Source organism: Tamandua tetradactyla, chromosome 4 (genome assembly GCF_023851605.1).
Source record: "Tamandua tetradactyla isolate mTamTet1 chromosome 4, mTamTet1.pri, whole genome shotgun sequence".
NCBI classification, from domain to species: domain Eukaryota; kingdom Metazoa; phylum Chordata; class Mammalia; order Pilosa; family Myrmecophagidae; genus Tamandua; species Tamandua tetradactyla.
In genome coordinates this window covers 15,908,318-15,932,327 of record NC_135330.1, presented here as the reverse complement: position 1 = coordinate 15,932,327, position 24,010 = coordinate 15,908,318, and the positions used below count along the sequence as shown (strand labels likewise).

Below are 24,010 nucleotides of genomic sequence, written 5' to 3'. Positions count from 1 at the left end.
AAGGATACATTTGCAGAATATTATTCCATTTAAACAAAGCACAAAAACAGGCAAAATTAATCTGTGTTGTTAGAAGTCAGGCTAATAGTTACCTGGATTGAAGAAGGGAGTGACTGGAAGAAAGAATGAGGGGGACTTCTGAAGTGCAGTGAGGTTTTGTTTGTCAATCTGGGTATTGCTTATAGAGTTGCATTTAGTTCATAAAAATCATAAGGTGAAAACTTATGTCTACTTTTCTATATATTTGCAGCAAAATGAAAACCTGACTCCAATTCTTTACCCTTCTCCATAGGCAGGCCTTCATAATACAATTTTTTATCTATGCCTTCCCAATCTGAATCTAGACTTGGCCATATAACTTTTTTTTTAGCTAGTGAGCTCATAACGAACATAACTCAAGAAGTGAGTTGAAAAATTCTCACGTCTGTTTCTGCTATTGCTCCTTTGCAATTTCCATGAGAAAATGCCCTAAGGCTAGTCTGCTGGAGGATAAAGCAGAACACAGTCCAGTAGGTCCAGTTGTCAGAGCCAAGGTCATACTATACAAGCCAATAGCAAGAAGATCCCTAGATTTGTGAATGAACCCAGAAAAGACCAGAAGAACAATTCAACCCAGCCCAGCCTAAATCACCAACCTACAGGCTCATGAGCAAAACAAATGCTATACTTTGGATAGGTTGTTAAGTGGTGTTATTGTGGTAACAGACAAGTGATACAATTATCCATACCAATTTAAATTTTGAAAAGTAATTTTTAAAAATGGGTCTAAAAGATCCTCCTAGCACATGGTCACACTCTGTAGGAAACAGAATCTGCCTGAGATCCCACAGGAGCAGGATCTTAAATGGATAACAGGGCATCCAAGTTACAGTCGGGCCTAAGCCAATCAGAAACAACTGGAAAACAAACCTGCAGACATTCTCTAAGGTATCCAAAAATTCTCTCCTTCTGCTTTTCCCAGAAGACGCAGAAGCAAATGGTTGCTTCTTTCCCAACTTCTCTACCTCCCATTTTTAAAAGATTCCCTTTTATCTTACTCCATTCTACTCTAGATCAAAAGCTCTCTCTCAACATTTAATATGCTATAGGTAGAGAGAAAATGCATGCATTTCTATTCGCAGCTCTGGCCATGTTTCACCATGGAAGTTAATAAGCAAGCAATCCTTTGAAGCCCATTGGCGCTGCCTTTCCTGAGGCGAATGCTGATAGGTTGACCATTCCGCTGTGGTTCTAGCATGTGGCCGAGCAATGCTGTGTTACCTGGATTAACCTGTGCTTTTGCAGAACTCAAGATAGGCAGCAACAGGAGCAGCACCAAGGGCATTCTGGGAATCACGATCATCTCAGAAGACAGTGCTGGAACTGAAGTCTGTGGCCCACCAAAAATGAAAAGAAAAAAGAGAGCAAGAGAGAGAGGGAGAGAGGAGAGAGGAAGTGAGTGAGGCAGATACCACCAACATGAATCAACCAGATCTTTGCAATTAAATTTATATTTTTACAGTGTTTATTTTTACATCTAGGACTCAGAATCACACTTTGGATTCTGAGTGGGACTTAATTTCAATACTTACCTAATATATTAATTTTTTAACTCTATTAAATCGTAGGCTCGTGGAATTAAAATGAACAAAACTGTAGCCAAGTGACAAAGTTTTACTAAGATAAATACTTACCTGAATGGTGAATGGTGATAAAGTAAAACTTATATTATGATCTTAACTGACATTATCATAATTTTATATCAATTCCAATATTAAACCAAGGAAAACATTCAATAATTTGAGTGTGTTTGCCTTTCAAAAGAAATAAATTCAATATTTATCTTGATTCATTGTCTCTGGAGTGATGCCTAGAATTCTCTATTTTTAAAAGTTCCCTCAGCATGATCCATGTGGTAGTCAATTACAGTTGGAAATATCAGTATGAACTCATGCCTGGCTTAAGAAAGAAAAGATGGTAACATATAGAAATATTTATAGATATGCTATATACACAGGTGAATATACACCCACTTGTCTCCTTATTCTATCTGCTAAATAAGACCTAGCAATGAACACACCCAGTGTCCAAATCTTGGTTTGTAACACCATTCTTTAATAAAAGGAACCTGTGCTCCATGAACAAATGACAGTTTCTGGGACTGGGGCAGAAAATACAAGATGAGCCTGGAGCATCTTGTAGTGCTAAAAAGTAAGAAAGTCCACAAGATTAACAACAAAAACAAATACATAATGATTAGGATACATCTAAGAGGTACAGAAGCCAATGGCCAAAACTGGAATAATCTAAGCAACAAAATAAGTAAAGTAGTAAGTTACCCTAAAATATGTAATAAGTATCGTAATTCTATACTGATAAAAATATATGATTGAACAAATAAATAAATGGGGGAGAATAGACAAATCTGCCAGGCAGAATAATTCCAAATAGTTAAAGTAGATATTCCACCGTTAGGGAGGTGGAGTATAATTTCCCATTCCTTAAGTGTGGGCTGTTCATGACTTTCTCCCAAAGAGTAGAAAGGAGAAAAGGAAGTGGTCAAGGAATGCATCATGGAGAAATCAGCATCTGATCTGGATCTTGAAAGATGAGTAAATTTTAATCGGCAATAAAGGAGATGGGGTAGAAAGGAGGATGACATGGCTAAGACACTTACTTGATGAAACAGAAGCTTTCTATGGTGTTTTCTAGGCAGTAGAACTCCACCCCAGGAAATTGGTAGAAAAGTCAGATATTCAAGGTGATCCTGCCTAAAGAGGATGAAGCCAAAACAAATCACAAAAGAATAGAGTGGTGCCATGGTGTGCGTGGGAGTGGGTAGGAAGTGTGATCCACAGACCGCAAAGTGTTACAAGCGTTGGTTTAGATGGGGTAAAATATGGGTCTCAGTGTACCTAGCCTCTGCCAGCAGCAGGAACACTGTGTTTCTATAAACGAGTCCCTAACCAAATATGCCCTGTAAAAGAAACACACAGGCAGGTCTTGCAGTTGTCAGTCTTGGCTATAATCTAGCCCTAGCCAGGGACCACGATCCAAGGATGTCCTTCCACAAAGACCTGAGCTCTTTGCATGCAGCCACTTGGTAAGTGCTGAGGCCCCAAGACTAGCTAGATTACCCAGCCTCTGATAGCAGCCTTGTGTCCGTCCTTGTGGTTCCTCAGTCTCCTGTAGCATTCTCCCTCAAGGGTTACTGGCAAAAATTTTCTCCCCTCTGTAAGCTCCTCCAGTGATTTCTTCCACAAGGAATGTTTTCTGTACCTCATCCCCTGCTTCCCCTTCACCAAACCATACCCTGTGTTTACCTCTATTAAATCCTCCACAATACTATTACAAAAATTATTCATTTACTCATTAGCTACAAAATGACTCACTTTAATATCTTGGAGAAAGTAGGATTCAAACATAATAGGGACTAAAAAAAATGTTGAATGACTGACTTCTTTTGGGAAACTGCTGCTTGGCCTCAAGGTGTCAATCTCCAAAAATCAGTGATTATTTCTGCTTTGCTTTCTTAAAATTAGGGTGACTAGAGGCAAAGAAAAAAGAAGGACCATAGTATACACAGGAGGAGCACAACAATACAATATACATCTATCAAATACCAGAGACCATTTCATGGAATATTTGCAGAAACCCAGTGAGGTTTGTTTTCATCATTAAGATAATTGAGGAGAAAGAGGTTAAAATTGATCAGGTTACACAGCTGATAGTTGCCAAAACTCATATGTGAACCCAGGGTTCACATTACTCCAAATCCATGTAGTTTTGTTTGTTTTCTTTGGTTTTGTTTGTCATCATACTACAGTATAAAGTGTCCCCTGCCTACCTCACTAGAGGTACTCTGCTGCTCAACCTTTCCACTTCAGTCACGGTGGGTCTTTATTTCCTTCTCTCATTTCCTTCTGCCTTGAACCTCTGTCGAGGAGTTTCTTACCTCTTTTTGTTAGTTCAAATCTCCACTCGGTGATTACATTCTCAGTTTAATATTCTCTGATCCTCTTGCTTGTTACACGCACTAAAAGAATTTAATTTTTCTATACAGAATTGATCATGGCTTCTAATTGTATATTCATTGCTACGGTTGAGTAATGCCTGCCCCACCCTAGTCCCATTTTTATTTGATGTATCTTTGTATTCTTGACACTTACCAGAGTGCTTGCAGAATGAATTAGTAACTGTCTTAAGTCACATAGCCAGAGATTGCACTTAACCATTCTAAATTTCATACCCTAAAAGGACATATCCCCAAAGCTTAGTATAAGCAGGAACTATCCTCTTCTGCCCCTTTCAATGAGACTTTCCTAAGGTTCAATGTTTAAGCAATGTGAACAGAAGCCATAAGCATGCATGGAAGAATTTCAAAGCTCTGGAAAGGTCCTTCTCTACCCACTCATTTGGTTAATACTAGAAAATTCCTTTAACAAACAACATATTCAGGTTAAAAAAAAAAAGACTCAAATACCTCTGGTCAAGTCATTGACTTGCATTCATTATTCAGCAACTATTTTGTGAATGAAAGCTATTTTAGATAAGGTGACCAGGAATGGCCTCTGGTATAGGACTGGCGCAGAAACAGATAAGGAGAACAATGAAAACAACAGGCACCCTAGAAAAGACTCACTATATAATAAGAGGGGCTCTTAAAATCAGTGAAGATGATTCAACAGTTTGGTTTGTTAAAGCTACTGGAATGCAATATACCAGAAATGGAACAGCTTTTATAAAGGGAATTTATTAAGACACAAGTTTATAGTTCTAAGGCCATAAATAAATGTCCAAACTAAGGCATCCAGAGAAAGATACCGTGACTCAAAAAAAGGGTCGATGATGTTTGGAGTTTTTATCTGTCAGCTGGAGAGACACATAGCTACCTCTGCTAGCTTTCTCTCCTGGCTTCTCACTTCAAAAGGCTTCCTGAGGGACATTTTCTTTCTGCATCTCCAAATGTCTCTTGTCTGCCAGCTCTGAAGTTTTTTCCAAAATGCTTCTGTCTTAAAGAACTCCATTAAGTGACCCACCTTTAAATAGGTAGAGACACATCATGGAAACCACCTACTTAACAGGTTCCCACCCACAATTGGGTGGGTCAAATCTCCATGGAAACAATTTAATTGAAATGATCCCAATAATATTGAATCAGGATTAAAGAACATGGGCTTTTCTGGAGTACACAACAGTTTCAGATTGGCACAAACAGCCTTTTCAAAAACAAAGTTATATCTATGCCTCACATAATATACAAAATAAAGAGCCTAAAGTGTAAAAATAAAACTATAAAAACATTTTAAGAAAATGTAGGGGAATTTACTATAAATGAAAGGTAAGGAAGGCCTGCATAAGTAAACATAGGAAGTAAGAGTCATAAATGAAAAGAATGTTAAATTTTTACACAAAAATTCAGAAGTACTAGTGAAGATGCAGAGAAATAGGAACCCTCGTACACTGTTGGTAAGAATGTAAAATGGTACAGTCACTGTGGAAAACAGTTTGGCAGTTCCTCAAAAAGCTAAACAGAACCATCATAAAACCTGGCAATTCCATATGCAAAACAAGTGAAAACAGAGAACTGAACAGATATTTGCACATCAATATTCTCAGCAGCATTATTCTCAAAAACCAAAAGTTGGAGACAGCCTAAGTGCCAATAATAGACGAATGGATAAACAAAATGTGGTATATACATACAATGGAATATTACCCAGCCTTGAAAAGGAATGAAGTTCTGATACATACCCCTACATGGATAAACTTTGAAAGTATCAGGTTAAGTGAAATAAGTCAATCACAAAGGGATAGATATTATATAGCTCTCCTCATATGAAACCATTAGAAGATGCAAACTCATAGAGACAGAACGTAGAGTACAGGTTACCAGGAGTGGGGTGGGAGGTAGTGGAAATGGGGAATTAATGCATAGCAGGTATAGAATTTCTGTTTGAGGTGTCAAGAAAGTTCTGGTAGTAGGTGGTGGCAGGGGCACTGCAACATTGTGAATGTGATTAATCCTACTAAATCGTATGCTTGGGAGTGGTCGAGATGGGAAAGGTCATAATGTTTATATATTACCAAAAAAGCTTTTTTAAAAAAACGAAAGATTGACTAAAATTAAATGCAATAAGTGATTCTGGATGGGATCTAATAATGGAGGAGAAAAGGCTCAAAAGGACATTTTGGGGGCATATGAAAAATGTGGAATATAGACTGCAAACTGTATATCAATGTTAAATTTCCTGAATTTCGTAATTGTACTTTAGGTGGTTACATAAGTGAATACCTTTGTTCTTAGGAGATGTATGTGGAAGTACGTGTTCAGGAACATGAGATATACATCGTACTCTCAAATGCCTAAAAAATAAATGGGTGATAGATTGATAGAGAGGAAGGATAGATAGAATGATATGCCAAATGTGAAAAGTGGCTAAATGTTAAAATTTGTGAATCTGGGTATCTGGGATGAGACAGCGGAGGCACTCCTCCTCTCTGCATGAGTTTTAGATTGTTTTTGCAACTGTCTTATAAGTTTGAAATCATTTCAAATTAAAAGTCTAAAGAAAAAAATTAGAAACTTCTTTGAGACAAAAGACCTCATAAACAAACTTAGATAAGCAATAAGCTAAGATAAATATTTGGAATCTTATAACAAGACAATAATTTATAGCATATATAAAGAACTTCTATAATTCATTTTTAGACAGTCATTAGAAAAATGGGCCGTCTAACTAAATAAGCATTTAATAGAAGAGACAACAAATTGCCAGGATACATAGACGTACTCAATCTTATTAGTAATCAGAATGATGCAAATTAAAGCAGTAGTTAAATGCCAATTTTATCCACTAGATTGACAAAATGCTTAAGTGAGATAATATGAAATTTGTCAATAATATGAGGAATTGGGTACACCTGAATTCTGCCATTGGGTGTATAAATTAGAATATAATCTAAATTTTAAAAAGTTTATACCCTATAACCTATCTTCCTCTTATTGTTATTTACCCCAGAGAAAGACTTGTGTATGTCCACAAGGAGGCATGCATAAAGGAGTGTTTCACAATACATTTTGAAATGAAAACTTGTAAAAATATCTATATCAATTCCCGGAGCCTGCCCATGCCAAAAAATAATCTATATATATCTGCATCAATAGGAGGGTGGTACTGTCCAATACTACGCCACAGTAAAAAAGAATTACAATCACATGTAGTTACATGTAAGATACTCCTCACATGTGGTTAGGTGATCAAACTGTTTGCATTTATGAAAAAATGCATGATAGGTTTTATGGGTAGATACAAACACATGCATGCACATACTCACACATAAATGCATACATAGGGAGAACAGGTCTGGAAGGTTTAACGAAGGTTAAAAAACATTGATAACAGTGGTTCCCTCAGAGATGGTTTTGGGGGATTGTTTGAAGTGTTGGCAGGGGAGATTGGGAATGCTGATCAAAAGGAGACTTTCGTCTTATTTGTAATGCTTTGCTTTGTAACCAGGAGAATGTGTTCATTACTTATATAATTTATACTAATTTTTCTGAGAAAAATTTTTCCAGTGAGGGGGGTGGGTAACAGAGTCCTTAGGGTATTTTTCCAACTCACCATGCATATCCCAGAGCTTGAAGGTAAGGAAGGAACATGGCCTACATCTTTAAAATCACTTGTGTATGGAGAGATTATTGATTTGTGCCTTTTGTAGATGAATAGGGTAGATGCTGAAAACAATTGAGAACTGATGATTTTTCTTACTTTTCTTTTTCAGAACAGTTTGTACTTTTTTAGATACTTCCAAATGCATGATTATTTCTTGAGCCCCACAACAACCCTGTGGGAAGGGACTGCCATCCCCTTTTACAGAGTAGGAAAGTAAGTTCTTAAGGTATTTAACCCACAATGGAGGTACATAAACCTGGTCTGTCCCTGTTCCCCATTTATCATGCTGAATTATGATTAGCCTCTTTACCTGTCTTTCTTTCAAGACAATCCATGGGTCATTGGGGTCAGGAATCTTGCTTATCTCTGTATCAAAATGAAATGAACTGACTTGCCTGGGTCAAGAAGCTAGAAAGAGACAGAGTCAAGACTGGATTCCAGTTTCTCGGACTTCAAGACCACTGCTTCTTCTCCCACAGCTCAATATTTTCCAATGTGTCTCAGAGAGAATAGGTCCTTTGTAGTAAAGAACACACTTCCCTTTTCATGGACAGTATCCTCTTTCCTGGCCAAACTGAATGAACAGAGGAAGCCATGGCTAGGAACCTACAGAGCTGATGAGATGTGGTTGACTTTCTACCTTAGAACCACATCACAGGCTGGACAGGCCACGGGTCAGAGCAGTCAGGGAAACCAGGACGCAAAATGGAAGGTCGGGAAGATGGAAGAAGTTGCAGCCACAGCTAGAAATCAACAGCTTTCTAGGAATGAGATGAACAAGAACTTGGAAGAGCAAACTCCTTGCAGGTATAACTTGTATAACAGGTATATCAGGTACTTCGGAGAACTTTCTCTTTCTGAAACATAGTCAGGGGTACATCAATAGCGAAAGAGCAAGCCATCAGCACATTGTGCCCAACAGTGACCCATTCTGTAGAGATTTCACACAGGTAGGGGCTCACTCCCAGCTAGTCCTGTGTCTCCCACAGCTCTGCGTTATACATCTGAGGACTCCTTTGTTTCACTTGCCTTTGAAAGGCAGATCACAAATGGTCAATAAAGACATGATAAGATACTCAACATCATTAGCCATTAGGGAAATACAAATTAAAATCACAATGAGACACTTCACAGTCAAGAGAATGGCTATTATTTTAAAAATGGGAAATGATAAGTATTGGAGAGGTTGCAAGAAATTAGAACCCTTGCATGTTGGTGGTCGGAATGTAAAATGATATAGCCACAGTGGAAAGCGGTATGGCAGTTACTCAAAAAGTTGACCACAAGAATTGCCATATAACCCAGAATTCCACCACTAAGCATATATCCCAAACAATTGAAAATAAGGACTCAAACAAGTACTTGTACACTAAAGTTCATAGCTGCATTATTCACAATTGCTAAAAAAGGTGAAAGCAACCTAAGTCTCTATCAACCCATAAATGGATCAAGAAAGTGTGGTGCAAGCACATAATGGGATATTATTCAATCATAAAAAGGAATGAAGTCCTGATACATGCTACAACATGAATGAACCTTGAAAACATTTTGATGAATGAATTTCACTTACATGACATATCTAAAAATAGAAAATGTGTAGAGGCAGAAATAGTTAAGAGGTTACCAGAAGATGAGGATCTGAGGGAGTCATTGCTTGGTCAGTACAGAGTGCTTGGGAATTGCAGAAATTTTGAAATAAAATTTTAAAAATAATGGCAGACCATTTCCCCAGTAATAAGCTTCACTCTATTGCTCAAATAGGATGGTAAGTGGGGTTAAAACAAGGAATCTTGGAAAACAAGTGCTGAAATGGCTTTTGAGTTGTTAAGTTAGAGAGTGAGCAGGAAGTTAAGGTCTCTTACTAGCTCACAATTCCAGCAACCTTGGAGCAAGATCCAGCAATCCATACAGGAAGAAACAGCAACACTTGGGTGGCCCAAGGCACAAGCCATACTGCAAGGTCCATTTTTTACTATAGAATTGAATGCATGCTGTTGAGACATAGAAAGAGGAGTAGAGAGATGATAGCTAGCTAGTTAGATATTTAAAGATATTGATAGAGACAGAAGTAAAGAGAGACTTTTATAAATGTAGGTATAATAATCAACTGCATTTATTAGGAAAAAATAGCACAATCATTTCCACCTCTGTGATACCATGGAAAGTGAGCAGACTAGGCAGCCCTTGGGATCTTTGGCCCTAACAAAATGGAAAGTGTGAGTACTTGGGAGTTCCTCTCAAGCCCCTTCGGAGGGACCATAACTCACAGATGGTAGAGTTCTCCTTTCCTCCACATCTGGATATTAACAAAACACATCTCTTTCTCTGAAGCAAAACCAGAGGTGTATTCCACTTTAAGAAATGCCTGAACTTACCAAAATCATAAATCATGAACTATTTATCCATGTGACAAAAAAACTCTTCACAGAAGGAGTCAGTGTTGGGTACCTTTTAATAACAAGTTCCCACACAGCACAGTTATTTAAAATAACATTCCATATATAAAAATGTTCCACCTACTTACCAAATTGGTAAATCATCGAATGAATATCCACATTACAAAATAAGTCTTCTCTTTACAAAAGGATTCAGTGCCAGGTTCCTTTGAATAGCTAATCCTTCCGGTATATTCAAAATAGGATTCAATATACCCAAATCCAGCTTATACCCAGCTTTTCAGAAATACAGCTGGTGTGCAGCACAGGACACATCTGCTTCGCAGGCAGGCATTCTCCCCAGAAAGTCCCTCTTCCCGGATCCAAAAGTAGGGATAATCTGACATGAACATCCCTTTGCTAAAGAATTCAAATTCAAAAATTTCCCTCAGGGATGTTCACACTGAGCCTGTGACAGGGCCAAAGAGGAAATGACTGCCCTCCTGGAAAATCATCTGGGGCCCACAGCCTGGTGGCTCCACCTAAACATGGATGGGCCTTCCCTCCGGGAAAGGGTGGGGCTCTGGAGAGAGTGGGACGGGAAAAGAGATAAAGGGATGCAGTCACGTTGGAGCAGACACACACTGTGTGGTGTGTGCACAGTGCGTGGTCCTTGCTTTTGCAGGTGCTGAAGACTACGTGGAGGGCAAACGACTCACATGTTTTGGGATCATATATTTTAATTCAGGGGCCATTTAGGGCATTCGAGCCTTGTTTTTCCTTTCTGATGAGTCATTTTCACTTCAGATTCAAGAAAATATGAAGAGCAATCTTTGGAGTATTTAATATTCAGCGAACAAATATGCAGAAATGAGCTTGGTTTTGGCAAAGGGCAGTCCTACCCTCCTCCTCCCCCCGCCCCACCACACACACACCCACACAAACAGCAGAGCTGTCCCAAACATCTTCATGTTTTATCTCTATTCCCGAGGATTTGGTGAAGCCTCCTCCATTCCCAGCTTTCCTCTGGGAGTCCCAACCTCGTGATTCTCGAAATGCAGCCCCTCAGTGCTGAGCCAAAGGCCAATTAGTAAGTGCTGAGAACAAGGGTGAGCCCCAGGTGACCCGGGGTGACCCATGCTGCTCACAAGGGGATGGAACAACAAGTTCTGAGCCTGCCTTGGTTAGAAGAGCTCTTTGATTCTGTCTTCTTCATTCTCATCTGTAAACTGGAGACAATTAGAGTGTGCACAAGAGGTGCAGGGGGGAAAGAGTCAAAGAGCTGTCTCATTCTCTCACCCTCCTTCCAGAAAGAGGAGAGGATGCTGAGTAAAAACCTTGTCATGGAAGATCCCTACCCCTTCCAGGGGCTGGATAGAGTCACAGAACATTGACTAAGTGACATCGTCCACCTATTGTCTTTTCTATGTTGTAAGTATCGGGGATATCAAATAATGGTTTCATGGATCACTGAGGGGAAGAAGGAAGTAATACAAAGTGAAGGCAGAGCATTTTCCAAACACAAAACAATTTATTAGAAGCTCTGCAATTCTTCATCCTTGGGTTCAATAAGACCTTGGGCAAATCATTGAACCTCACTAGCTCTGCAATCTCTGGCTCCTCATTTAGATATTTTTCTCCACCCTTGAGTTCAAATCAGCTGAAAGTTATCCTAAACTAGAGCATCTGTTCCATTCAGGCCCTCTCTTTTTCATTCCCTATCCCATTCTCTCCCCCAGGCTCCACAGACTGCTAAATCATGGCTGGGGTGGGGTGAGGAGGCAGTATAGGGCTGCCTAATTACACTATAGGCTTCCCTCCTTTTGGCATCTGTGGCCTTGCTGACCTCTTAAAAGCACATGGCTCTCTTGAGCTGCTTACTTTTACTACAGGCTTGAAACATGGGCTTGAAACCCCGTGACATAAATAAATTCTATCTCATCCAACTTAGAAGATATCCCTGAAACCCAGAGAAGGTTAGGTGTGATATCAATTAACTCTACTTCCTGTTCCTTGCTGGAAATCCACAGTGGAAACAGACCTGTACCCACCTTTCCAGACACCCCCAGAGTCTGCCCCTTCATTGGTGCAATATAAATAAAACCTTTCCCTTAAAATATCAAAGGCCCAGGAATGACAGCTAACCCTGGGGGTTTTGCCACAAAAACCCCAGGGATCTCTACCTTCTCTGAGCCTATCAGCTAAAGGAGGTAGAGTGGATTTCGCTCTTAGAATTTCACAATTATATTCGGCAATGATAACTTCAGAAATAATATAGGTTACGGATTCCTAAAACAGCCAGATGCTAAACACTCCCTGGGTTGAGGGGCACTTTTCTGCAGATCTGGAAAGTACGAGATATGGGTGAAAGCAGAACATGGTGTCACTATTAAAATCAATGGGACGATGCATATAAAGACGTGCTAAGAGAATGATGCAGAGGAAGAGAAGGAAACATCAGCAGTTTAAGTGAAAAGTACGTGCTGGATATCTATTGTAAGCCTAGCACAGGTCATGTCACCTGAGGTAAGGTGACAACAATAAAAGGGTCAGCCTTAGTTCTTGCCATGAGATTTTCACAGCTGATGTATGTGAACATTTGAAAAAAACAAACAAGCCAGTGGGGAGAGTGAGTGCCTGCCAGGCTGTAGCTGCAGGGCTGGTGTGAGAGAGGAGATATACAAGTGGGCCTGGATGAGTCATAGACTTTAGGAAAGACCAAGAAGGGAAAAAAGCAGGTAAGGAATCATGAAAAATGAAAGGTTTGAATGCCCTGGTCATTGAAGGAAGCAAAAGGCTGAGGAAGGCTTTCAAAGTTGAGAGAGAAAGAAAGAGAGAAGTTGAATTCAGAGCAGGCCAGCTTGTTCTCCTCCCCGCACCTCGACCCCTTGTGCCCACAAGCCCTGACATCTGCAAATCTTCTCAGGGACTTAGAAGGCCTTCTTAGGCTCAAGAGGTCTCAGCAAAAAGAGAATAGACCCAAATGGGCGTTCTCCAAGACACTTACTAGTTAGAATGTCAGAGGTCAAAGAGAAAGAGAGGATCTTGAAAGCAGCAAGAGAAAAACAATCTGTCACATACAAGGGAAACCCAATAAGACTATGTATAGATTTCTCAGCAGAAACCATGGAAGCTAGAAGACAGTGGGATGATATATTTAAATTACTAAAAGAGAAAAACTGCCAACCGAGACTTCTATATCCAGCAAAATTGTCCTTCAAAAATGAAGGAGAAATTAAAACATTTATAGACAAAAAGTCACTGAGAGAATTTGTGACCAAGAGACCAGCTCTGCAAGAAATACTAAAGGGAGCACTAGAGTCAGATATGAAAAGACAGAAGAGAGAGGTATGGAGTAAAGTGTAGAAAGAAGGAAAATCAAAACTGTGAGCCAATAAATTCCCTCTGTTTAAGCTAACTCATTGTATGGTATATGTTTTAACAGCTGTGAAACTAGAACAGCACATAACATCATCATTGGTCATTAAAAAATAATCAAAAAATTTCTGCAATAAACGTGCAAGTTTCTTGTTTCAAAAAAAAAAAAAAAACAAATAACATCTTAGGTCTTAGCAAAAACAAGCAGAGAGAGGACATGGAACAGTAATTCCAAACTCAATCTGCCTATTTCCCTCTGACTTTAGGGATGGGGTGTTATACAGTTAAAGGTCAGGGGACATAAAGACTCCCCAGAGTGAAGGTTCTCAGGCCCTACCACCTCAGATGAATGTAGCCTGGCAGTTCTTCCCCAAATCATAGAGCCTGAAAGTCTCATTCAACAATTGGGTTAGGATGAAGTGTCTGGAATTCCTCTCCCGGTTCCCACTCCTTCCTTCGAGCAACTTCCTCAACACCTGTAGCTGCAGCAATCCTTGTCAAAATCAACATCAAAATGAAAAATTCAGTTTCTAATTCCCTCCATTTTGAGTTTCATTGCTGGTCTTACTCTAACTGGCAGCCTCTGAACCAAGTGGTGCAAAAAATATAAGTTTATTTAAGGATATTACACATCTGCAGACTCCATCTTCATTAAGGAAGTTTCCTTTGAGTCAGCAGTGCCTGGCTTGTACTCTTAACATGCAAAGAACCTTCCCTCTCTCCACCCTGCCAGGCCCACTCCTCTCTATTCTTGGCCCATCTCAAAGATGCCACATAGCCAGGGTCAAGGGTGAGACGAAGCACCTACCCAATAGTCCCAGCTTCAGAGTCTTCACAATCTCAGTCTCAGAATGTTCCAATGTGGTTCTAACCTCCCACCAACTCCACCTCTCCCAGAGAAAGACTTAACACTTAACTCCCTTGAACTAGAGCTCATGGCTTTCGATGTCCCCCTTTCTGCCAGGAAAATCTATGCTTTTCTTCAAATTCTTGTTCTGAACTCTTATCTGACTCACCCATTCCACCTTTGGGTTCAGACGATTGCTTTGTAGATGTAAATATGTATAAATATAGCATTTCTTAGTTGTAATATTTTAATGCATGCTGTCACTCCACTTGACTGTGAGCTCCTGTAGGGAAGGACATTGTCATAACCGTCTTTAAATTTTCCAGTGCACAGCACAGAGTCTGACAGTGTCTGGTGGTAAACAGAAAATGTGCTGGGTGAAATGAATGGATGGCCCGAGGGGTTCTCAGTTACCAGGAATGGCTGTTGACCTGTTAATGTCACTACTAGAAGAATTGGAAAGATGTAGTACACAGCTTTTTCAATAGGCTAGCACCAACTCCATGGCACTTTTTCCAGGCCACAATAATTTGTCTTTTCTCTCAACTCCATTGTGTTTATTACCCATAACTTAGCAACAGGTAACCATATATTGACTCTTACTGCTCCCTAATTATGTCTGTATATTTTTGTAAAAATTCTTGTCTCCTCAATAAGCCTGTAACTCCAGAAGGGCAAAATATTATGCTTCTCTCAGAACTAATGATAAGCTTTTGTGGAGTGCTTTACTAGATACCAGGCAGTGTGCTCAGCTTCACATGAATTTCCTCATTCATCTGCATAACAATGTGATGAGGTTTCTGTTATCATTATCTCCATTTGCATATGAGGAGGCAGCCACACAGAGAGAGGAGATAATTTGCTCAAGATCCAACAGCTAGCAAGTGCAATGGTATGTATGGTTATTTAGGGGTGGTTGATATGGTTTCTGGGTTGTATCCTGCCACGGTCCCCTCACCCATCCCTACCACCAGCTTAAAAGGACATTCTCATTCAGGCCCAAAGGGTATGCTCAACTCTAACTGCCAGCCTCTGAATCTGATTGGAGGAAGGAAGGAATTCCCAGCTCATTCCGGTGATTCTCATTGTTTCCCAGGGCAGCTGACCTTAGAGCTGGGTTGAGCAGCCTAGCCTCAGGAAGCTCAGTGTTTCCATCTGCCCCTTCCCTTCACCTCAACCTCACTCACACAGGTTGTTCAGGGTAGTGGAAGGGCCTGGCAGGGGCAGTCGAGGCTCCAGGGAGCCTAAGCTTAGACAATTCGAAAGGCCTGTCTTATTAGAAAGTATAATGAAAGATGACAAACACAGAAGTAGGTTCAGGGCCTCAGAAGGATCTTAAACAAGTGAGGCGTGCAGAAGCAGAATAGCAGGTGACAGCAAATCCACTTCTGGGCCTGAGCTGTAGCCCCAACTCTGCCACTAATTACTTTCTGGCCCTGGGCAGCAGTCCTTTTCCAGGAATGAGCCTCACTTCCCTCTTCTTTTAAGTGAGAGGGTTGGAATGGATGAAGATGGAGGACCACTAAAGCCTCTCTCAGTCCCGGTTCTCTAAATCCTATCAGCCACGGTTCCAAACACTTTCCCAGGCTCACCTCCACATAACAGAGCTGTCCCTGACCCATCAGTGGAGTCAGCTCCCCCTTCCAGCCCACGGACATACTGTATGACAGTACTGAGCGCTCTGGCTGCTTTAAATCACACAATACAAAAACAACAGACGGCCCGGGCTCGTCATTTCTCCTTCCAGACCACAGATGAGAGCGCAGCCAGACCAAGGCCAGAGTGGAGATGGTGAGAGAATCCCACACAGTCCCTTTCAGGAATCCACTGGCTCCTATCTAGCACGAAAATCACCAATGGCAGGGGCTATTAAAAGCCAGTTAGAAGGAGAGCCCAGGAGGTCACTCTGGGACAGAGAGACCTTGGCCGTGGTGAGATTGGGAATCCGGGTCCTGGATCCATCAGAGATGAGCTGGTGCCAAGCCTGAGGCTGCAGGAGCCGCAGCCTCCCACCTCTGGGATAGCTAAGGAAGTCCAGCCAAAGGTCTGCGCAGAAAGGAGGCCACAGTCTCCCTCTGGGTCCTGGGAGGCATCCGCAATGCAGAACGACAGGCGTTAATCAAGGTGAAAGGCATATTCCTTATGCCATCCTGCACACAGATGCTGAAGAAGCCTGATGTGGCAGCACCCTCTCACCCTGCAAACCTGGCTCCTCTGCCCACTTACGCACCCAGGCCATTTGACTCCACGGCTCCAAGGCACTCCCTGGTGATCAGAGAATGCACAGACATTTATGTCGGGGTGAGTCAGGATTAGCAGCAGGGAGGTGCTCTCTCTACCCCATTGTCTGACCCATTCCCTGAACCCCCTCATATCTGGTCTCCCGATCAGAAAAGGACATCGATAGGAGATTGACCAATAAATTTGTGTTTGACCATGAGAAAAAGAGCACATGTCTCTAAGTTTTAGGTTCTTAGCAGGATGAGACTTTTCAATAACCATGAGAATCTGACATTTTAAAAGGGAGGTGGGGGGTCTGAAGGCAAGTGAAGAATTGTGTTCCTTTTGTCAGGACCTCACACGGTATTACATGCAGGAATGTACATAGAGCCACAGGATCCAATGGTGTACAGCGTCATCTTTCCCCCGGGTTTCTCTGCAGGGTTGTAAATGGGACTAGGCTTGGGAAAGACAGAGAGATACAGGAAAAGTCTGGGGTTGAATAGAGGAGAGAAGTTACTGGCAGAATCCATTAAATAGGAAAGCCAAGGACTGGAATAGCAGCACATGAGGAGATATGTGACCACTTCAGCACTTCCCTGCATGAGGCAGTTTTGTGACCCTCTTAGGACATAGTCTGGTCTGCACTTGCAATTACACTCCATAAAGACACAGCTCCCTTTGCTCTTGGTCACCACCGAATCCCCACTACCCAGCACAGCACCTGCCACAGAGCAGGTACTCAGGAAATAGTTATCGTATTAATATATAATGGGGACTAAGTCAACTTTGGCTTCCTTTTTCATATTCGTAATTTCTTCTGTTTCAGGAACTTATGGTGGTGGTGGTTTGTGATATGTTTGTCACGTGTGACTGGTACTAGCTAAGCAATAGTGTGTGGGAGAGCACCCATTTCTCATGTTTCATCTCAACAACCTTCCTCCTGCATATTCACCACTCTTTTGATGAGAATAACAATGTAATGTAGCAAGCTCTTCATCAACCTTTCCTCGGAATCCTCATTGATATTGATTATATTCTCCCTTATATGAAAGTTAGTTTTCCATATGATTGAGTCATCTCTACTTTTTAAACCTCATTTATATAATTCCAACTCTGCTTATCTCTTTATCAACTCACTGAGATCAGAGACTGGGCCACACATCCTTTGTAGGCACCAAGACACCTACCACAATGCTTTATATATTTCTGAATAAACTTTGCAGACTCTCTCTCCCAAGCTATGACTTCCCTGGTTATACTGTATGCCTCAAAATTGATCCATTCCTTTCCCCTTAAACATCTTCCCAACCTTCAAAGGAAAAAATGTTTTAAGGATTCATTAATAAGCATTTATTGAGGACTTATTACACCCCAGACAATGTGTTAGGTGATAATGAGGAAAAGATGTACACGTACACACACACACACACACACACACACACACACACACACAAGAACAGAATGTTACAGTTTAAGTCCCTATCTCTTTTAAAACCAAGGGAGTTGCTAGCTAAATGGCTTAGTGTAAACAGTATCTGATCAGCTGCTCAACTAATGGTGTGACTTTGGACAAACCAAACATTCTCCCTAAGACTCTTCTTCTCAATCTGTAAAACAAAGGGGAGGACTTCCAAGAACATACCCTCTCACATGCTGTTCTTTCTGGATGGGCAATAACAAAGTTTATTTGATTAAATTCCATGGTAAAGTATAAAAGTGCTACAGTTATTGAGAGGAGAATGAGCCATGAAGTTGAAATAGTTACGGACTCAAACTTAAATTGCACGTAGAAGCAACTACTCCCAAGCCCACATCAACAAACTATGTGCTCAGAGACTTTAGCAGTAACAGACATTCATTGAGTGACATAGAGTCACACATGTAAATCTAGCTCTGTGGACAACATCCACACAGCTTATGTTGTTATGTCAACAACATAAGACTCTGTCTTTCTGGACTTACTGCTTCCATGCACTGAAAGTATAAACTGCAGAGCTGGTGGAGAAAGGGAAGGGACCTAAAGAGCATCTCTTCAGCAAAGCAGTTGAAAGGAGAAGTTAAAAGTTTTCAAAAGAAGGTAGAAAACATAATCCTAGAAGGAAGGTAGAGAGGCAGCTGCAAAAGAACAAAGATAAGGAATGTGATTCAGTATTTAACGTACAATAATGCTGGTGTGATGAGGCTGCTTAGAGGACAAATAAGATGAAGAGGAGAAAGAGAAGAACCAGAAACAGTACAATTGGAGCTGATAAAAAGAATGAGACTGAATGACAAGGAATCAGTACTTTCAGTATCCCTGAGTTCAAAGAGCTTGTGATAGCCTCACTGAAAAAATGGGAGAAGAGATGATGGGTGACTCCCTACCAGGAAAACAAGGGTTGATTGAAGAGTCTTACAATGTTTTACCTGAAACAAAGAAGACTCTTTTGGGACTTGATGATGATCTTCAAATATATGATGCAATGTCCTGAAGTCAAAAGATTCAGGATATACAATGTAGCTTATGACCCAAGAGGCACATGGTTTGTAGCCACATGGCCATTCTCACATATTCATACCGCACACATATGCAGGTATGAAATCTGGTCATTTTCAGATCATACCACAGAGCTCCAAAGCCATAACTAAGGAAGTTTCAGGAAGGCAGATTTCAACTAAAAATAAGGGAAAACATCCTAAAACTTAGAGCCACTGAAAAACAGAGTGTGCTTCTCTGTAAGGGTATGTACTCCCCATTACTAGGTGTTCAGGTAGAGGCTGTAAGGTACAGTCCTTTTCTACAAAGGAGACTGGACTAAATAACCTCTAAAACCCTTTCTAATTTTAATAATCTGTCAATAAGGGTGCAGAACAAGAGTTACTTGACACTAGCCAATACTGGTGAGGTAAAAGAACGACCTTATTTACAAGGATACAGATTTAAAGCCATATACAGTGTAGCTTATGGCCCAAGAGGCACATGGTTTGTAGTCACATGGCCATTCGCACATATTCATACCACACACATAGGCAGGTACGAAATCTGGTCATTTTCTGGAGGAAATTCACCTTCCGTTTTCTTATGTGCCATCTACCCAGACTCTGTGACAATTCTGGTATATCAGGAATCTGCTCTCCTACGACTAAATTATTTAAAGCAACATTAAGCTTCAACTAGAAGTAGTATCTAGAGAGCAACATCGACCATTTTCCAAGCAAATATGGTCAACCTACTTAAGGTCATTTAATAGCTATAAATAGTAATTAGATCCCCTGGGATCTGTCAGAGAATCCTACTTATTCACGTGTTTTCATCCACAGACCTACATGGATAAATGACCTCTGTTTTTCATTTCCTCCTCCCACCTCCTGATTTCCCCAAATTCTAAATTATTCATCAGGGTCTTGAATACCATTGAAATATAAACCACCACTGTTCAGGGTTTCTCCTATTTCATTTCACTACAACATAAACAGAAGCCAGAATACGAGAATGGAAACACATGCCTTCCTTTTCCCCCTCTCTACCCAGTAGCTATAAGCAGTTTAAGGGCATGATTCCGTCCTGCTCCCCATAAGGCCCTTTAAGTGATAATCAACATTGATAAATAATACCTCAAGGCTGCATCTTCTCAAGAATATCTCTCAACAACATTTAGGGCTTGCTATGGCCCCAAATCCCAACATTAGCGCCCTGGAGTCCCATCGCTTCCAAGGTCTCGGTTGAAGTGTCCATTTTTTTTTTCTTTCTTTTTTTTTACATGGGCAGGCACCAGGAATCGAACCCTGGTCTCCGGCATGGCAGGCGAGAACTCTGTCTACTGAGCCACCATGGCCCGCCCTGAAGTGTCCATTTTAACATGTTTATAAAAACAATGAGTCAACCACAGCATGTTCATCTTTCTATATGAACGTTTCCTCTTGTGTAGATGTTTGCATGTACACCAGGTCCTGAGTCTGAAATCATGATGTGATAGCAATTCTGAAAACTCAGTACTGTGTATACTGTCCTTTATTCCCAAGTCTTAGGCTGTCCCAGATGTAAATATTCCCTTGGGTATGAATCTCTAATATGACTTGCAAATGAGTTGCATGATGTTCTTGACATATCTCCATGGAAAGGGATGTGGCATAGGGGAGTTAATATCTCGGTTATGATCATGGGGTCTGATAAAAGCCCAATGAGCATAGCACCCACCAGGTCATGAGCCTCTGCATAATTTCCAAGGCTGGCAAGAAGGAGCACACTCTTAGACAACAAGGGAGAGGATACTTTGCCAGTGGAAGCCAGGGTATTGGTGTTGAGCGTCAAGTAATGGGTGGGGTTAAGGCTGAAAATTGGAAACTAAATCCTAAAGTCAGAACCATGGACTATTTGAAACAGGTAAAGAAAAGCGGTCAGAGATAGGTTCGAGGCAAAGCTGAAATAGGTTATTGCAATAGTGCTGGGAGTCTACCTCTGTGTGTTCAAGGTAAAGAAGCCATCTTTGAGCCGTGACATTTATCTGTGGCTGCTCATAATGCATGGGATCACACGTGCTAAATAATCGAGTCTCATACCAACTGATAAAACAGAACAAGCTGAGAATAGATGCGAATTAGGAGGAAGAGATCTTTCTGAGTGTTATCTAATCTACTTATTTGCAAATCCAAAAATCTTGGCATTGATGTCTAAGCATCTAACCATAGAATTTTGGCTCTTACTCTTATATCTGTGGTGTTCTGAATCTAAAACTGGGTTTTCACTTGGATCAAATTCAGACATTTGTATAAATATGAGTGACTACGATAGAAAGGAAATAAAAATGAACCTAATAGAAGTTGAATACATTGGACGTAATCTACATTTAACATTCCATGCTTTGAGTTAAACAGGAAGTAGGGAATGGTATAACGGTATCCAGCCACCAGCTGGACAGTTTATAGGAACCAGATCGCATGACCGCATTCAGCCTCAAATTATTCTCCAACAACATTCTATACTCTCCAAAACAAAGGTTCATAAAAGTACACAACCCCAATTTAAAACCACTACCAAACTCAGTTTTTCACGGAAATCTGAGTTTTTCTTAAACTAGTGATATTGAGAAGTGTGGAAAGGGTCCAGAGACAATGCAGAATTGGAAAAGATGAGCTATAAATAAGTACAAGTGCCATTAACATAGACTATAAAGGCAGTCATTCAACGATTATGGCCTAGCAAGGCCAGTGTTTAGCATTATAATGCTAATGAGATAAACTTCAATTCAATTCGGCAAACAGCTTTTGAAGAGGGATTGAGAAATCCAAATGCTTCTTCTCAGTTCTCCAAACCACCTTTGCCTTCTCCCCACATCCACAGGTATCATCAAACACAGACTTAAATTAGCAGTCTATGCAAGTCTTGTGGATATCCTGCCACCAGAGCCTCCTGTTGCAGATAACCTGGTTAAGTAAGGATTTGTGGAGCTCCTGGGGAAAGTCTTTGCAATGCAGAGACACCCAAAAGAAGTACAGAATCGTGAGCTGCATGCTCTAAGAGTCAATCGAGTAATTTCAGGCTTGGGAAATCCTCTTAGTTTCCCCTCTTCTCCTCTGAAAACCCCGAGGTTAAGCTTTTAGGAATAAAGCACATTCTTGAGAGATCATGAATTAAGAGAGAAGACCTCTAAACTAGCGACAGGAATGATTAGTATTATGGGGACCCTCTAAACATTTCCTCAAACTCTCATAATTTTAAAGGAGAGGAGTCACAGGGCACCTGCCAGACTCAGTGCTCAGCTTTTGCTGGCAGGAAAACTCCTAACTGCAACTTCTCCTAGTTCTGAAGATGTAGAATTGGAAGTCATGCCTGTTCACAGGAGCTGGGGAAGAAGCAGGCAGAGGACAGGGCTGGCTCTAAGAAAAACACGCTGTGAACAGTATTTCTGCTCCATGAAGTCTGTGAAGTTCAACAAATACACTGACAGAGGAAGAGCTGCTTATAAATGTCTCATTTCTTCCCTATTGCACCCTTGAGGGGGTACTACTATTTCTTCTTTTCCCCTGAAAAATAAAAAGTCACCACAGCATGGGCTGAAATGAAAGAGAAAATAAAGGAGAAGTGAAAGTGAATTAAATGTATTTTCTGTTCCCAGCAGGCACAGAGAAGGAGAATTAGGTACCTCAAATGACCAGGAACCTGCTAAGCTGAGTATCCTCTCTCTTGGACCATGCCTCCCCCTGACGCTCTGAAACACCTCAAGTGTGCATACAGAAATGGGCCCACCTACCCCCTGGTAAGCAAGGCGTATACCCATACAGCTTCTGTCCTCCCTGGACACAGTATCCCACAGAACTTTGTCATTTGTCTGATCTTCCTCCCTTCTCAACTATTCCACCTTCTCAATACCCCTCTCAGTCTGCAGCCACTATATTCAATTTCATGCAGCGAAGTGTTCTAAGAAGATAGTTCTAATGCAGATGGAAGTGGAGATAAACTGCCACATCCACCACTACAAGTTAGGAGATTCTATCTCCATCTCATGGATGGTTTATTTAATTGGCAGTTGAATAATGGCAAATTGTGAATTATTTAATATTCTCAGTTATTGAGAATATTATCAGTAACTATCAATAAATAGACTCAGGGTCAGAAATGGACAACCCTAGCCTTCCTTATTCAACAATCACTCCCTCAACAGCCCTAGCAGGCAGTATGGCACAGTGGTGGAACCTCAAACCCTGGAACCAGGCTGTCCCATTTTATATCTCAACTCGGACCTTTACTAGCTGTGTGATTTTAGATAGTCACTGAACACTCAGGCCTCAGTTTCCTCATCTGAAGATGAGATGTCAACAGCAGTGATAATTTACAGGACCGTCGGGGGGGGAGAGTTCCTACTTAGAATGACACTTGACATCTGGTATTATTATTACAACTGGAACCTGTCTCATTTCATAGTAAATATATTCTGACCACCCCTAGTCCATGGCTGGGGCACATACATGTTGAGCAATTGTGACGTTACAGCACCTTGGGAGCAAAAACAAGCATACCACAAACAAACAAAAAGTCCTACTTTCTTCACTCTAATGTGAAGCAATCCAGGTTAGCCTACAAAGTAGTCAGGTTCAACCTCCTACTGGAATATATTTCTCCCAAGTATATCTAATCCTACATCTGTTATGTACTTGTTGAGATGCTACAGCTTTCAGCAAATGACCGGGTGAGGTTTTGCAGTTTCCATTTCTTCTTGCCAGGGGGTCTCATGTCCCGGCTTTTATGCTCTACCCTGGGAAACATCTTGGTTCCAACAGCTGGGCTGTCCCTCTGTCTCTTCCTAGGGGGCAGACCTAGGTTCTCTTTAAAAACTGGCTTTAACGCTGTCTCTTCCAAGAAACACACACCCTAACCAATAATCCTTCTCCATGAATTCTATGAAGTTCAAGAAACAAGTTACATGAGAAAGACTTGTCTTTAAATGTTTTATTACTTCTCGACTGTACCCTCCTCACTAAGATCATGACCAGACTCAGGATGGGCATCCTGCACCTGCCTGGTGGAGGTGCAGGGAGGAGGGGCTGGTGGGGTC

General features: G+C 41.0%; 1 protein-coding gene across 5 annotated transcripts in view; it reads right to left on the bottom strand.

Annotated features, from left to right (window-relative positions):
* DDR2 (discoidin domain receptor tyrosine kinase 2) overlaps positions 1-24,010 on the bottom strand; it is a 179,643-nt gene that overhangs the window by 78,092 nt on the left and 77,541 nt on the right. For 3 of the 5 annotated variants that reach the window (XM_077156737.1, XM_077156736.1, XM_077156738.1), the window contains exons 3-4: positions 2,657-2,750; positions 1,261-1,369 (exon numbers count right to left, since the gene is read on the bottom strand). In XM_077156737.1, the coding sequence (XP_077012852.1) occupies positions 1,261-1,369; positions 2,657-2,750 (203 nt within the window). Of the gene's footprint in view, positions 1-1,260; positions 1,370-2,656; positions 2,751-10,179; positions 10,742-24,010 lie in introns of those variants that run through there. The other 2 variants (XM_077156740.1, XM_077156739.1) reach the window with 2 other exon arrangements.